This window comes from Dermacentor silvarum, chromosome 4 (assembly GCF_013339745.2).
Source record: "Dermacentor silvarum isolate Dsil-2018 chromosome 4, BIME_Dsil_1.4, whole genome shotgun sequence".
Classification (NCBI taxonomy): Eukaryota; Metazoa; Arthropoda; class Arachnida; order Ixodida; family Ixodidae; genus Dermacentor; species Dermacentor silvarum.
Window position 1 is genome coordinate 120,729,650 of NC_051157.2, and position 17,819 is coordinate 120,747,468.

General features: G+C 45.6%; 2 protein-coding genes across 2 annotated transcripts in view; both read right to left on the reverse strand.

The window, feature by feature from the left end:
- LOC119450598 (DNA damage-regulated autophagy modulator protein 1) overlaps positions 1-17,819 on the reverse strand; it is a 391,336-nt gene that overhangs the window by 210,806 nt on the left and 162,711 nt on the right. The gene's annotated exons all lie outside the window — the stretch shown is intronic.
- LOC119448867 (DNA damage-regulated autophagy modulator protein 1) overlaps positions 1-17,819 on the reverse strand; it is a 94,274-nt gene that overhangs the window by 49,501 nt on the left and 26,954 nt on the right. Inside the window, exon 2 of the mRNA XM_049666534.1 lies at positions 4,483-4,644. Coding sequence (XP_049522491.1) covers positions 4,483-4,613 — 131 coding nt within the window. The 5' untranslated portion in view covers positions 4,614-4,644. The remainder of the gene's footprint in view (positions 1-4,482; positions 4,645-17,819) is intronic.

Below are 17,819 nucleotides of genomic sequence, written 5' to 3' on the forward strand. Positions count from 1 at the left end.
CTTGTCCAAGAGGCTGAGTTCCGGTTACTGCTGCTTACACAGCGTGCACTTAGGACTGAGATAACAAACACCAGGAGACGCCTGCGACAGCTTTCTTCATTTGTGTTACATTATTTTTTTTTTTGCATAACAGATAAAACGCGAAACTACGCGTCAACATTTCTTCTGGGGAATGTGAGAGGCGGCTGGCAGTCTGGCGCTGCTATCATATTGCAGGATGTTTTGCTAGTAAAGCTTTTGTGGACTCGGGATGCCGCGGGTCGTGCTCCATGCCGAAAGGGCGGATGTGTAGCTGTTAGCAAGGGCAACCTCACAACAGCGCTCTGTGAAACTTTTTGGAACAGCAGCAACAACATCAACGACAACTACCGAAACTCGCAGGTTACATACTCTGGCCTCATGCGTACAGACGATGCGAACAGACGATAAGCGAACAGACGATAATAGCTGCCTAAGGAACAGACGATAATAGCTTCATGAGATTCTGCGCTGTCTAGCTATTCTTGTTGATTTGTTATTAAAAATCACGCCCCATTCCACTGTTGTGAAGGTGGATTACCAGCAAAGCAGTTTAGCCCACGACATAGAGGTGACACAGAATTAAGATCAAAGGTATGAACAAATTTTATTTCTCTTGAGCGGCGATGGCGGTCATCCAGAAGCAAGACACACGCACGCATACCTTTATTTTGATCGGCGGTCTTCATCGGCGGCATACTTTCGCGTGGAAGACTACCGCTACCTCTGGGAGCCGGAGGAAACTAGACACGCGCGACGGGACCGCCACGCCGGGAGAGCGGAAGGAAACTAAGCACGCAAGCACTTCGCACGATGACAAAGAGAGGGCCGTGGGAGCGTACACATGGCCGATGCGGGTCGCACAGCGTCAAATCTTTCAGAAACCCTTATTGTCTACCTGAGAGTCTACTGACTTGAGAATAGTGCCTATTGATAACTAATCTACTGAAAATGCGTGTCCAATTAAGTGATGAGACCTATAACTTTTTGCATAGAATGAAGAGATTTTGCGTCGAATTCGGGAGGTGATGCACACGCAGATCTGTTGACGGACACAAAAAATGCATAGAACCCTCGCCATAGACGCCTTCGCTGTAAAATAGGCGTCGCCTTACATTAACAAGTAGATGGCTCCGGGTAAGTGAAGCGGATACCACAGATAAAGAATCATTAATAACATGAAGTTTATGCATGGGGAATATGGAATGTTTCGTAATATTACAAAGCCGCCAAGTTGGCTTTCGAGTACAGCGGTACTAAGTGCACGTTTAAATGGCAGAGGCTGCCCTATAAGATATCTTAAATGTATTGCGGCCCCAACGATGCCTACATTCTCCATTTTCGACATCTAATATATATATATATATATATATATATATATATCAGCCTTCCTGTTTGACATTCCAACTGTAATATATCCTAAGAACATCTTTTCTCGTCTCCGAAGTCTGTATCAATCGAAAACCGATTCCGAATTTTATAATAAACCCATGATCGAGTGATCACACTCGATGACCGCAGCCAACCACTGTCAAAACGTTGGCGTGAGCAAGCGCGGCAGCGACCGAAGTTTCGTGAGTTCTATCGCTTCAACGGAAACTGAGCGGCGAAAGCACAGCGCATACAACGGTAAGAACCGTGCGGAGATCGCTTTCAAGATATAGTGCGCGCGGCAGCCCTCAGCCGCGCAAAGTACAAGTGCCCGGTTGCTGGCAGAGTAGAAGCCGCGCCCCCTCCCTCCCACGCTGCCTTCCCGCATTCCTTCTTTCACGTGGGAGATTGAGTCACCAGTTTCCCGAGCACCCGATCGCAAGTTACCCATTTGGTGCCGCAGCTAAACGACGCCTCCTCTCTATCCCTCCCATCCCCCCAGGGCCTTTCGCACGACGGAACGTCGCGTTTGCTCTCCTCCGTACGCTCGCTTTCCGCGAAAGCACGCGTCCCTCGCGCGCTTTCACTCGCACATAGCGCATACGGCGCGCGGCGACAATTCTATCGCCGTTGGACTTTATACGGAACTTCACGGCGACGACGACGGCGACGGCAGGAATAAGGTTGGAATGTCCATATAATTGCTCTCGCAATAAAAGGCTGTCACTATATTCCTTTTCGTTTCTGCTCTTTCATGGCCGTTTTCTTGCTCACGCAGCATGTTATGACCGCCTGCGTTCTGATAGTAAGAAATTATAGTGAATTCAAAACGAGAGGCACCAAACTGAAGCTTTGTCGCGTTTCCTTAAATGAACATTTTCTAATTGGTGGCGCTTCCCTAAAGGTGAAAATCAGGGAGCCACTTACATTGTTCAGCTATGGCACATTCATGTTTCTTGCACATGAAACACGCAAAACATTTGATTTCTCCGATTCGCACAATCACTAGTGCGCCGGGAGCGGTATGCTGTTAGGCAGAGACCGAGGCCTCGCTGCCACTTTAGACCAGATGAGGTGACAATCTAGATGCGGAATGTATGACCACGCGGCAGCTCGGTAGCGTTCCATGGACGCAACATTGCTGGCTATACTGCCGACCAGAGCGACTACATTCACTTGCAAGCAGAATGCAAATAAATGAAGGGTTACTGAAATTCGGGCTCACGATAAGGACCACAGAGTGCTCCGGGTGAACCCGAAGCCCTTCAGCAGAGCGTATGTCTTTGCCGAAACGTTACCCTGGTGCATCCGCCGTGGTATAGGCCTGTGGCTACGGCGTCACGCTGCTCAGCACGGAATCACGGTTTAGATTCACGTCGCGGTGGACGCATTCCGATGGGAGCGGATCTAGTGCATAAGAAGCGCGTGTAATGTACATTTGGTGCACGTTAAAGACCCCAGCTGGTCAAAATTAATCCGGAGTCCCCCTACTACGACATGCCTCATAATCTGATCATGGCCATGACACGTAAAACCACGAGCTTCAATTAATTTAATTTTTAATTTGCCTTAGTAGGGAAAGCTGCGATTACGACAGTTGGTTCATAGGTATTCTTATACATGTATATGTATGAAAAGCTTCACAAATCGGGCAGCACGCTACTTGGTAACTGCCTTCCTTCTTGTCGATGTTGGCACCATCGTGCCGGAGATTCCAGATCCGGACGCGCGAGCAGAAAACCGCATGTACACCCCTGTGGCCCCGACAGGTACATTCACAGGCGAAAACATATGCAATTGCTGGTCTGAGGGGAAGCCTCAGTTACGTACGTATATTTATAATGTTTTCCCCAAGCCCTGTGTGGCTCGATTGGCATTCACGCTTCTTAGCAGCCATCTATTTGCATCGCGTCCCGCCAAGGCCGTCCACTTTGTATCTGAATCTGTTTGCCGGCTGGCGGGGCCCTTCTAGGAAGCGTTCACCAGCCCATTTTTTCAAGACACGCTCCCACGCTTCGCCTTTCGCTGAATATTTTCGACGGAGCTTCGTTTTTTTCTCGTTCCCGGAGTGGCCCGAGAATACGTGCCAACGCGTATTAGTCTAAAGAATTCCTATAGACGCGCGGCCTGTGTTGACAAAACGCCGATATCTAGTAACACATTCAGCATTCTTGTTTTCGGGCATCTGAGGCCGAAATTGCGAAGCGTTTCGCTGTTAAGTGATGTTTGCCACAGGCCTGCTGCCCTCCCTAATATCAGTACCGACATCACGATTGCCCGGAATCTGCTCTTGCAGGCAATTTCAGCGCGCGAAAGTTGCGTGAATATGGGCTCTCCATTTTGCCTAACTGTACATTATGTACCGGGTGTCCGAGCCCGTCAAGCTGCCCTTAAGGCAGCTTTTTTCTCTCACACCTTCATGTAGTTGAAACATGGAACAAAGTGAATTGAAAATGAATTGGAAGGGCGTCGATTTGTGTAGAAGCAGGCGAGCATGTGGTCCGAAATAAAAATCGGAGGGGTCCCAAGCACGCGACACGAGGATCTTTTTCGTGCATCTCACGTGGTCATCAGCAGTAGCTAATCACGTATTTTCTCATTTACTCACTGATTCTTATGGCGCCGGCAGACATTACTGCAGGTAGTTGCACTGTTTACATCTTCAGCAGCTAAGGATCAGTGACCAGACATCAAATGAGAGAGCAAACAGTCATGAAAGGTACATTATCGCAAGACGCGCGCACTCATCTAACTAAAACGAGAGAAGAGCGGCAAGAGTGAGCACAAATCAGTTGGTGTACATGCACTATGCTATGTCATCAATGCTTACATCACCATCAAAAGCGACCAATTAAGGAAGACGTCAGAAGTAAACATGAATCATCAGAAGACGAAAAAAAATTACGCATCATTTATGAAGATTTTCGTACTCATTTTGACAAGGAAGCAAAAGGAACAACCAACAAACAACAGACATAAAATCATTTGTATTGCGTGTAGAAAATTGTATATTCGAGCACTTGTTTTCACAATAATGTCCGTTGATGATGACGACGACGATGATGATGATAACGAACAAGAAGAAGCACTCACCTGATGTACGGCAGCCACGGATCAACGTCGCCTTTGCTGACGGCTATGGCGTAGCTCGTGATAATACCCGCCACGCCAACGAGGGCGCCGAAGTACGGGATGTATTGGAGCTTTGTGATCACGACCTCCATGCTTGTCCTCTGTTTAGGCCTACGATGTCTCCTGCGGAATAAAAGGTTTCGTTGAATTCTGACAGCGCCGCGAGCAAACCCATATGTTTACACACACAGGTCTCAAAAGGCTTCCGGTTAAGCCCTATGGAATAAACCAAGTTACAATAGCCCAGAAATATACAGAACTCTCCCCCTCCCCACAGCTTTGCTGTGGAGTTAGAATGCTTGACAAACGAATTTTACTGCTAAGTGGAACTAGAAAGCCAGATACATTTGCTCGGCGTATGGGGCACGTTCCTTATATCTGCGCACCTCAAGAACACGCTGTTTAACACACTGAGTTCACCAAAAACATTACGTCATTATATAACTTCCATATATCCCTTAAAAGTCAATGTAATTATTTAAGCATAAATCCCATCGTTATTGATACATCTGACGTCGCCCTACTCATCTTTAATATCATTTTATTATTTTTAACACCTCTATATACTTACAGTTCGGCTATATTAACCAAACGTTTTCAACAATCCATGGACACAATGTAAACTTACGAAGGTGGTTCCAATCCACAATTCAGGTACTAAATCTTCTCTTGCTAAGTATAGACCAAGCTTTCTTACCTGTGTCTGTTGCAAAATGCTTGAGCACATTCTTTGTAGCAATCTTGGTAATTTTCTTGAAACCAATACATTTTTCGCGTCAGCACAGCATGGCTTTCCGTATAACATATTCGTGTTAAACACAACTAAACTTGTTTACGCAGAAAGTACAATGTGTAAAGCGCTTTATTGACTGAGAAGTGAGAGCGGCGGTAGAGCAGAACAGAGAGTCCCAGCACGAGCGGCGAACCCGTACCTAGCGCTGCTGATGATGATTGGCCAGCGTTCGTCGTCTTCGCTACAATTAACCCCGGGAACTAAAAGGGAGCCGTCCTGGCGGCCTAGGAGCACACTTCAATTAGCGGGTCGTAGTATGCCTTGAAGGTGCCGCACATAAACAATATATCATCCCCGACAGCGCAGGTCCGAATACGGTGCGACGGCTTTGATAATGTAGTTCACGAGAGATGTGCGCTCGACGATGCGGTAGGGGCCTTTCTACTTGGGTATTAATTTAGACAAGTCCTCAATTTCCGACTGCATTTACTTAGATTTCTCTAAAGCGTTTGATAAGTTTGTCACACGCTTTTATTGTGCAAACTGAGCCTACTCAATCTAGACTGTAACCTCTTAAAATGGATCGAATGATTCCTAACCAATCGTTCACAACTCGTCAGTGCTAATTGGCATAGCTCTTCTTTCACTGAAGTGTATTCAGGTGCGCCACAAGGTTCTGTGCAGGTCCTCTTTTATTTCTTATTTATATTAACGATCTTCTTGCAGCAATATCGTCAAAAATTCTGCTATTTGCTGATGATTGCGTGATTCTTTGTGAAATAACTAACCTCCATGACATAACCACACTGCACTCCGGTCTTAATGCTATATTTAGCTGGTGTAACAAATGGTTAATGGAACTTAACAATAACAAATGCAAATAATGAGAACGTCCCGATCGACTCATGCCTTACCTAGATATTCTCCGAATAACAACACTCTCGAATCTGTTGTACACTACAAATACCTTGACGTTTATATATTACGACTGGCCTATCTTGGGCTGTTCATGCTGATTACATAATTAACAATGCTAGCCGGCAGCTAGGTTACGTGCGCCGAAATTTTCATGCAGCTCCGTCCACTCTAAAACTACTGCTTTATACGACACTTATAATACGCCCAAAATTAGAAATGCGTCGGCAGTTTGCGATTCATGTCAAGTAAAACAAATTACTTGCCTTGACCTTAATATTCCAAATAATTCTGTTCATTTTATTCTTTCTAACCACAACAGAACACTAAGCATAAGCATTATGAACAGTAACCTCCACTTACCGTTATTAGCATCTCACCACAAAATATCGCGGTTTAGCTTCGTTCCATAAGTTGTACCATTACCCTGTACTGTGAAATGATCTAATTTCTCAACAGCTGTATGTTTTTCATCGGATCCATCAACATCAAAGGTAAGGATTATGTCATGCCACAGCAAAGTCTTTTTTTTGAATCATTTCTCCCGCGCACATCTCGAGGGTGAAACCACCTTCCTGCAAATATTGTTACTAATACTGATAAACATTGTCGTTAAGAAGCATTAGCTAGTATTTTATAAATAGCAGCTATTTGTACTCACGACACCTTGCCTGGTTTCTAGTTTTACCTTACCTGACTTTATGTTCACTGCAGTTAGTGCCTTAGCTAACATTGTATAATTAGCAGCAATTATTCGTTTTTTTGGTCTTGAACCCTACTTCATTCTTGCAACCGTTTTGTAATTGTTCATAACGACTCCCCTCTGCAACGTCTCTGGTCTTGAGGGCATGATAAGCAAATAAATAATAAATAAATAAATAAATACATATACATATATATATATATAAATATATATATATATATAAATGAGCAAATAAATAAATAAACCTGTAGCAAACTATGGGACAGACAACCACAATGTTAATTTTTTCCCAAACTTTGCTGTCAAAAAAGCATGTCATGGATGTATTGTGGCGTAAAAGAAACTGCTGTCACAGCGCACACAAAAGGGTCTCATGATAGATGCTAAAAAAGCGGCTGCGTTGCCCGACGTCCCCTAATAGCAGCGCGGGTCATCCTTTCACATCGCAATAGGGCTAGGTGTCGATAAATGCATTTCGCACCATCCGACCACCAGCGCGTAAAGGTTTATTTGTGCATACGCATTTGTGCGTTACGGTGATGTACTATCGACCAAAAAAGCTTACGGACCAAGGGATCTGACAAAAAGCTGAATATCTCCGCAGCCTCAAAACGCAGCCTGGTATTCCCCTTTCCAGCCTATACTGGTATATGCGAACAACATTGTGGTGTATGGTTTTCTGGCTACTTTTAAGGCTGCTCGGATATTTAGCGTTTTCTGAGATCCCGCGGTCCGTAAACTTTTTCGGTCGATAGTGCATACGAGCAGCTAAAGTAAGAGATCAATTGCGGCCTCATATAATTTAAATACGAGGCGATGTCTGCATATGTAACAGCTACCTTCTTGTAAGAAATACGGATGAGGCATCCAGCTCTCCCTCTTCTTTGTCTCTCTCTCCCTGTCCCTCACTCGCCCACACACACACACACACACACACACACACACACACACACACACACACACACACACACACACACACACACACACACACACACACACACACGCGCGCGCGCGCGCGCGCGCGCGCGCGCGCACGCACAAGCACGCGCTCTGCCGGCTCTCGCAAATTATCAACCTTTACATGGACAACATTACCTCAAAATTTTATGGCGTATGTCAACAGCCACAGTTCTTTGACCAATTTCAAAGCGAGCCTTTCCTTGGCTACTTCTCCGGTGTTTGCCAAGCCTACATCGGTCGGTTCCTCGCCTCAATTGCTCAGCGTTAAGCAGAAGCTCTCGTTCAATAAATAACATTTAGCAGACTCAACTGTAGTCGACGGCTACGTAACGCCAAGCACTCATGATTTGTAGAGAACGGTTGCATGAATAATGTAAGTGTTGTGTAACGAACGGTTATGTAGAGATTATCAGCCAGTAGTACTTACAGCATCTATAATACGAAACAATGAATGTTTCGAATGGCAACAAACCAGATTGAAGGCAAACTAAAACCCTGCGACACATACCCAGCGGGCCCAGTGCGCATAGCCAGTGGTCACTGGGGCACGTAATTTTAGGCAGCACTATCACCCGGATCAACCCACCAAAACGACGAGATGATGCCCCCGTCTGCCCATCCCACGATCAAGTGGCTGCACTATAGTATAAAAATGCTTCGCATTAAATTAACAAAACAGCAGACGCCAGCGGTTCCTCCGAATCTGAACTCATTTCATGCGACAGCAGCACTCTCCCACAGTGAAGACCTTCATCTTATCGGTTCTTCCCCTTTCCCCCTCCCCAAGTGTAGGATAGCCAACCGGGCACTTCCTTGGTTAACCTCCCTACCTTTCCCATTTCGCTTCTCTCTCGTTTTAGTTGCCTGCTTTCCTCCCAAACAATTGTACTACCAAACTACTGGAGAGTGGTCAAGCAGCCAGCTGTTAGAGGGTTGTTGGTTGAGGTTGTTGGTTAGCGATAGCAAGCACGAGAGCACGAACCACGTTACGGGCGGGACACTCCTGCATGCCGACTTGCAGAGTCCCAGGTTGCGCGTACTGGTGTGAACATCCTTCTAATCGTCAATGAACACTATAATACACCATAAATGCGAAATCGTTTTACAGCAGTTTAATCATACGGCCAAGCGCACGTAAGTATGCCGCATCGCATACGCCGCCTTGTCGTTGTATGGTCCTCCAAACTTCGGTCTTCAAAGCTAGAACTCTGGCCCACAGAGCAAAGAAAGAGCACTAATACAGCAGCTGCTATAGATTCAAAGTACTGGGCTGAATACTGTGTTCACAGGGTGGCTTTGTGGTTTCTGCTAGTAACTAGTATTTACTCTCAAACGAACCCCCAAAGCACTTATAAACTATTCGCATCGCAGCGCACCGATTCCGCGCTCTAGACTGAAGTGTGAGTGCCTACAAACTCAATACGAGTCGGATAGCGCACGTAGGACCAGTCTGGTATGTTCGTATATACATGCGATCATCTTATACATATGGCTCCCACTGGGCAAAGCGAAAAGTGGCTATGTTAGCACGCTTTATACTTACAGAAAAATTTATTTCATCTGACTTCATCAAGTAATTACTTAACGTGGCCTGGGACGGGATTTTGTAGCGGTTCTTTTCATTTTCGATACATTTTGCCCTTGGTTATAGGCTCTCACCTATACCCCCTTTACCGTAGATTTCGGTCCTTCGGCTGGATGGACACAAAGAATTGGAGGTAATGATCCTTGCGAAACGCAGCCCTTGCTTTCCGTTGCGTGCCTGTCTTACTAGCGGAAGAACATCGTTATACATGAAGGAAAGCGTCAGCATTTTTGCTTCAGCTTCTCATTACCTTCTGTTGCATCCCTCAGCAGGTCATGAAAATAGCGGGACGTATTCTCGGACGATCACTCTCGCCTTCGCCTGAAGTAGTGCTCAACTGGCCAATCTGCTCATCCGGTATTGCTCAGCCAGCCAATCAGCGTACGCCTGCTCGCCGATGCGATAGTATCGCCGAAAGTGATCGTCCCAGAATACATCACCTGACTGCATCTTTCCAGACTTAGGCGCGTCTTCTAGAGACTCGGGCGAACGTATCCACACCCGCTTCATTTCTTGCGCCAATTTTCCCTATCTCGTTGTCATCAAATAATTGCGGGAAAACCCGTGCCCATGCCAGCTTTCGGGAACAAACTATAATCCTCCGTTATGCAGCTGTCACTTTTCGATCATCTGCCTAGCGGGACGCATGATTTATTTGTTCGACAGGTTTGAGTTTCACGTGGATGGTGACGCTTTGAAAGGATCTTTGAACCGATGAAGCAGAACGACGGCGCTCCCTCGTGAACCCCAAGGACGAGAACGGCGTCACCGCTGACGTCAGAAAAGCGACAAAAGGTGCACGCGGGTTCTTTGGCATAGCACATCAGGCAGAAACGCCCAATGCGATCGCAAGTCATGCATCAAGCCTAGGCTTTCGAAGAGGCAAGGATGAACGCCAGTCTCTATATGTATAGTTTGAGCTCGTATAGTGGGACAACAATGCGATCTCGGTTAACGAAGACAACACAATTGGAATGCCCAGTGTTTTTGCATAAATTCGGTGTCACTTGTCTCTAGGCGCCGGTGCTGATGTGCGTGTTTTGTCTGGCTTTTTTTTTTTTTTAATAGCTCCATGTCGTGGGCGAGCAGAACTGCCAAGGAATACTCACGGTGCGCTCTCGCGATGCCGTTCGCGCCATCTTCGGCGTTACCAAGCAAGGCAGCTTCTCGCGGACGTTCTGAAACATGGGATTTCTAAACCATGCATCTTTACAGAAGCAGCAGATGGTGTTAGCTAATCCATCTTCTGTAAGCCACGCTCCGCTCCTACACACGGAGTTTCTGCTTTTTTGCACACTCGCTTCCACTTAGTACTGTCAATCATTCACTCCTTCCTCGCTTTCCTCTTGCCGAGACGCTCGTGAATGCTGTCTTGTCGGTTCTTTTCCGGCCCATGCCCTTCTCCACCTGCCAGTAGCATCAATTACTGCTTTCCTTGAGATGCAGCTTTTGTCGTTTTTCATTACGGAGTCAAACGGTCTCTGCCTTCCTTCTTCGTTCTACGCCACAGTTATGACTTCGAGTGTGTCTCGCATTTGTTCGTTGCAAGCTTGTTAAGATGGATGCGCTGTTTCTCAACGCATTGCTCGCGCGATGTGGCCACTCCAGCCGCCTACATTGTCTGCGTGTTTATTCACCGGCGTCTTTCTGATTTCTTACAGTGTTGGCTGGTCGCCCCACAAAAATCCGGGATCCATCAGTCATGAAGCAACGTGATCTATCAACCATGAAAACGTTTCCGTAAAAAAAAATTACTGTATGGCTATTTTATCGCTTGTCGACCCTTTGCTCATACACAAGTTGCACACATGCTTAGGCGGTAGTTCTGTAAAAGTGCTGATCCATAACTCGAATATTTAGGATTCACCGTTTTTAGTCTTTAATTTTTCTACATTCGGCGTATTTCCACCCGGAAATTCAGTTTTTTTTTTTTTTTTTTGTCTGGGTAGATTTTTTACGGGTGAGCGATTACTCAAAATTACGAATCCGAATTGAATCATCTGTTTTATGCAATTCATAATCCATTCATAATTGAATGATTCAACGTTATCGAGTATTTGCTTCTTCTAAATACTATAAGGGATAACAAGAGTTGTTGCACTCTACATTGATAAGGACCAATGGACGTGGAGACTGCCAAATAATTTTGCTGCTAGGATCCGCAATAGCTACGCAGAGGCAACAGTTGCTGAAGGAACTCATCGAGGAAGTCGCATGTGCGCAATAGTTTCGAGCCGTTAAATTAAGCGTGCCGCGCCCTATTCAGCCAATGAATTCGTCGTTTCATTTTGTGCAAAGCGATTTATTGTTTTGTCAATCTCGTCATGTTTGGATTCCTTTAAAACGATGCGTGGTGCTGTAGGTATTACAGTTAGCTTCTTCAATGAAAAACAACACTTTATTATTGTCTCTTTATTATCCGTGTCATGGAGCCCCAGATATAATCAATTTCAGTGATATGTATCCTATTTGCAATTTTCTCAGTTGGCCTGATATCTACTTGATGGAATCGTATGTATCAATTAAATAATGTCCATAAGCCTTTTTTTTGCCAGTGGAACTTTACGCAACCTCGATAATTCACATTGTTCAGAAAGTTCAAAAAAATCGGTATTCGATTCGATATTCGAATGTTGGTTTTCTCAAATATTCGTATTCAATTCCATTCAAGAAATGCACCTGTTCTGACGTTCCTAATTTCTTTCAGATAACCTTCCCTGACTTTCTTTTCTTTCAGTGTATATCTGGTTCACTAATATTGTTGATGTTATGATATCACGGTATGGCCAATGCGCCAACTTTTTCCCCCACACTTGATTCGTAGCTGGATGAACTAAGGTACATTCAGCTGCAGTCTGTCGGGACATTGCACGGACTTGCGAAAATTCATTTTTCTATCCAAGAGAAAGTCGGTCGAAATTTCTGGGTAAAAGACTGTTGCTATATTATACTTATACGTAGGATCAGAGATTATATATTGTCCATTAACTAAGCGTTCGATCATAAAAGGCCATAGGTCAATACACTCGGTATTTACAGCACTTAATGCCTTGCATATTTAAATCAACTGTTGTCTGTAGGACGCTTAGGGATACCCACGGGTGAAATAACCATTTATAGCTAGGTACAGGAGATTGTATCTGTAGGCAGTGTATAGACTGTCAAGATACAATTATGTGCTTGGGCGAGTTTCTTGAGGGAGGATCACGAGGTATTCTTTCAGCCTTGAAACATGAATATGGAAGCTGACACAAGCTCTAATCTAATTCTTGGTGTGTCTGTGTGTGTGTGCGTGGGGGGGGGGGGGGGGGGGCGTGCGTGCGTGCGTGCGTGCGTGCATGCGTGTGTGTGTGTGTGTGCGTGCGTGCGTGCGTGCGTGCGTGCGTGCGTGCGTGCGTGCGTGCGTGTGTGTGTGTGTGTGTGTGTGTGTGTGCGTGTGTGTTTGTGTGTAAAGCAAAGTAACGGCACTACCAGAACAAGACAGTTCAAACGCTTATGCTCTCTGCGAGATATTTTTCCGTACATCGCTAGTATCTACCGAAGCCACGCAGAAATTGTCTAATTACGATAATTATGGCAACGATGATGACTATGAAGAGGAGGACGAGGACAAAGGAGTAACACGCCCATGCCACTGCTGAAAGGTGCAGTAGGGTTCCATATAAAAAGTTAATATGACCCCCAACGACAAGGCCACACATTTTGGGTGAAGCGAACGAGCCAGGGTTCTTGGAAGTCGTTGTTGTAAAGGTACTGTTGCAGTACTATAGATGGCAATCGAGTGCCTGCCGCTCTGGTACACGAGCAAAAAACAAAACAAAAAAAAGCAAAAAGAAAATAAGACAGAAAGAAAGAACAGGCGCGATATTCGCTGCGCATTTTTTCATTGAGGAGCAGGGCCGCTATCTTGTACGTGTTCGAAAAGCCGACGTTTGGTTTCGCCTCACGCGATTGGCCAAGATTGGCCTAGGCCGCGATATCGGCGCGGCCTGGACAATCACGTGAGATGAAACCGAGCGTTGGCTTTTCGAACGCGTGCGAGATAGCGGCCCTGCTTAAAGAGACCCTAAACAGAAAAGCTAGATTTGTTTACAGTGATAAAACATTCTGTTTATAAAATAGCTCGCTGATAAATCAACCAATAGTCGCTGGAGAACTTTCGTTAACTGGGTTAACTCAATAGTGGCAAGTTATAGGCCACGGAGGGGCAGAACACATGTGTTCGCTTTGCGATCTCCGTAGCGTTTCCGGTACCGCTCCCTCTGGCACAACCTAGCTCGCGAGGTCGAAGTCGCCTTTAATTCCCAAGCTTACACAAACCCACACAGACACGCAAGGGGCGGTCGACGCGACCACTCAAGTTACAGACACGGTGTTCCGGGCTGCCTTTTCTTGGAACGATGACTTGTGGGGTCGGTCCTTCGGCTGAGTGCTGTACGGTGACGCCATCGCTGGTTGATCACTGATTGTAAATTATTCAGCACATTCTTCCAAAACTCTATATTCGTTAATTTCGGGGTAACAGGTCGATAACGAGATGTGGAAATGAACGTTGCACTTCTCTAATGTTTAGTTGACGCCATAAATATTGAATTTTTTTTTTCGTATACTGGCAGTTGTGACGCAGCGAAATTTCTGGAAACCTGTTATGTTCATTCTTCGGCTCATTTGGAATAGAATGCAGTCTAGCTTTACCAATACAGAATGTGCTTAGGTCTTAGCAGACGTGGCCAAGATCCATCACGTCATGGCGGGCTGGCTAAACGCGGCGTCGCCATCGTTCTCTCATTTTTATTTCTTTTCTAGCTATCAAGTTTCTTCTCACGATAGCAGCGGCTTCTTTTTTCTTAGAGGGATAATCTGCTAATACAGGTAAAGTTATTGTTCTCTGTAGCATGTACTACAGAGCAGCTATATACTAAAGAAGCAGCTCTGTCTAGGACAACGGCTAGGCCTGCATTATGGACTCAGTGATAGGCGTAGGAAGAGGAGGAGGGTAGGTTGAGCTGAGGAAAACACACATACTTCTGGAGCCCTAATAAGAGCACGGCTCAGTGTCTGTGGGGAGAGGGAAGTGGAAAGAAACACGATGGAAGAATGAGGATAGGGTTAGAGGGGGAAAGTGGCGTCCCATGGCGGGAATGGCGGAGGGCTAGAGCCTGCAGTTCAGCGAGGTGTCCTCCAGGAAGTCGAGGACTGCCTTGAAGACATGGCTTCATCAGCGAGTGAGGAAGATCAGGTCTGCGATCAGGTCTGCGGTGGAGGCAGGGAGACCCTACTGGTGGAAGGGTGTACGCAAACGCGAAGACGACGCGCACGTAAAATTAGGTAGACGCTTCCGCATAGCTTTAGCTTCGTCGGTACGAGTCCTGTCGTGTTTTTTTCCTCGTGTTGAGGATAACTGCCTCCTGCCCACTGCTTTGGACAGCGCGGTATAACCCGAACAAATCTGTTGATTGCCCATTCTGCGGTCTCTCCCAACATTGACGTGTTCAAGCACATATATGCTCCGTCTTGCCTAGGCTATAGAGCATGTCGTGGGCAGTGGGGCAAAGGGATGTGCTGTATCGTATAGGAGACTTGCTAGGAGTCGTGCCGTCATTTGCGAGATAATAGGCGCTGCAATACATGGCTCAGAAGATGCACGAGGAAAATGCCAGCGGCCGTTTATGGTTATCACGAGGAAAGAAAGCTCTCGGCTTTAGTAGACGGAGAAAACTAAAGGAAATGCCGTGAGGTAGATTTAACACGTGTGGCACATCTCACGGCCCTTGGTCACTCTTTCTCCGCCTTCTTCTTCCTTTTTTTTGTTTTTTGTGTGTCGAAGAGTAACTGGCACATTTCCAAGATAATATAACTAACACACGACGTAATCGAGTGTTTTCAGCGATGCACGAAAATGTAAGATCAAAGTAACAGTAACGTATAACTACAAGCCTAAAGTTTACAAGCTGTTTTATTAGGGTCTCCTGTTCTTCAAGGCACCGTAAATTTTACATGTTAATTACTCGGGGCTGTCCCACAACTTGCTGAATGCTGGCACGCATTTAACAGCTGGGTGGTAAACCTCTACGGGATCGAGAGATTACTTCCAGCGATGACGACACTTAATGTGTCACTACAACTGAGAAGTTTAAATTGACACTTTAATAAGAAACGCTCATCGTTTAGACCGATAAAGCATTATCTCACAACTTTAGTTTTGCTAACTTCGTGGTAATACGTTGATTATTTTGGGAGAAAATAACAGTCATATTTTCCTTTTTTTTTCGTAATTTTTCGTAGTAGTTGCAGCATCGGAACGTCAGTTTGACGTGACCGATTTCAACGTATCTTCTGGCATTTGGGCTATTGCGGATAAGTTCTTAAAGCTTCCTAAGTTCGGTCATTTGGCTCCTTTATAATGAAATGTAGTCCATATTTACAGGGAAAAAATTGTACTATAGGCCCGAGCAGACACCATGACGTCGTGGAAAGCCGGTGCGGGAACATCAAGGTGGCGTCGCCACCAATATCGTTCTCGTGTCTTTTCTGGCTTACTATTAAGCCTCTTCTCACGGCAAGAGTGTGGGATTTTGTTTATCGTAAAATAATAACTTACTAATGCAAGTCAGCTTACATTTTTTTTTGTGCTCCTTAAAAGCTATTTGTGGCACTTCGTCGCATACACGTTGTTGCGGTTTTCTTCGTAAGCTCAATATAGCGCACGCAAGTACGTTCCCGTCGCGGGCGATTCGACCGTGCTTGATTGCAGCTCGCTTAAAAGATGCTTGCCTTCCGGTCATTTCACGTTTCGTGCGTAAATGCAGATCCGAAGGCCAACGAACGACGTATGCAATGTCTCCCACGCTCATGAGCACATGTAAAGTAGTACGCTTTCGCAACCTCGGAAACGACGTTATTGCTTAAACGTAACGTCGTTCGTCTTCCTTGGTGCGCCTTCGTAGATTTAGACGTCTAGCAGCTCGTGAACTGAGTTCGCGATACTTTAAGGTAGAGCGCAAATAGTTCATGGCTGTTGCTAGCTCAATTTCTTAAGATAGAAAAAGACAAGCAGACTCAACTCCAGCTGACATCTGCTTATATATAAAGCGAAACGTTATTGGTGTGACTGACTGCACGAACCATGTGTATGTGTGTATGAAGTGTGGTTTTCGAGGCATAAAATATTGGTATTAATGTGTGGCATTGTCATACGAGGAAATGATTTTATTTGGAATGAATCATGGACAGGCTGGATATTATATAAACATATTTACATGCAGTACATGATACATACATTATATGTTTAAATTTTAAGTGGTGATTCATAGAGTGGTGTTGCAGTCGCGGTGTTTCTGCTACGCCGATTTCTTGTCGTGCAACTGCAGATAGAAACGCCCCAAGCGCCTCAACGCGCCCGGGCTTGCCCGCGAGGAACGGTGTTTTATGCCGCTTGTCGAAACATGCATCCTTGGCGACCGGCGTTAGAGTCCAGATACGAACGAAAAAGTGCCTCGAAACTCTGCAAGAAAGCTTCGCTTTAAAAGGCGACCGTATTTACAATATTTACACAACCTACACTTTCACATTTCATACCTGTTATTCTATAGAGTTCACTCCTTCGTGAGGGCCCACTAGCGTGACGCCCTATCCGATGTTCTTTCTCATTCATTTCTCTCTTCAAAAAAATGAAGGAAAAAAAAAAACACATTCGAGAAACCAACATGAGCTAACCTGCAGAAGCGCGCTCGAATAAACAGGGCAATCCCTTACGGGATTATGAAAAGAGGAAAATGAATGTTCAGGTCAACTTACGCGTATTCCTCGAACATCGTCCTGTGTTTCAGCCAACTTCCTCGCACTAATTCACAACTAAACTCGCGACGCCCTGAAGCAGGCGCTTCCTTGTTTCTTTGGGAAAAGCCTGGATAACCCCCATGTCTGCTTTTCTACAAGTAGTTCTAACAAATGACTATCAGGTCTGTTCAAGCAAAGTATCACTGGTTATCGCTTAAGGGGGGCCACAGCTGCAAGGTCTGGTATTCATTGCAACTGACTTGTGGGGTACTACCAATGTATCTTTAGATTTGCTGACAAGACAAAGCCGCCTTCTGGCCTACAATTGCTACGCTACAGCGCTCGCGTTTGTCCTATTTTTTTTTTTTTTTTTGTGTGTTTGTGTGTGTGTGTTCGATCACGTGCAAACAAGAGCGCAGCTTTTTACAACAATGATTCCTGCTTAACAGGACGTGAGTTGAGTGAGTGATTGTAGTGAGTGAGTGAGGTGAGTGAGTGAGTGAGTGAGTGAGTGAGTGAGTGAGTGATGGGATAGAAGTGATGTGAGTGACGTGAGTGCGTGACGTGGGGTGATCAGTGAGTGAGTGAGCTAGCGAGCGTGGTGGTGCGTGCGTGTGTGCGTT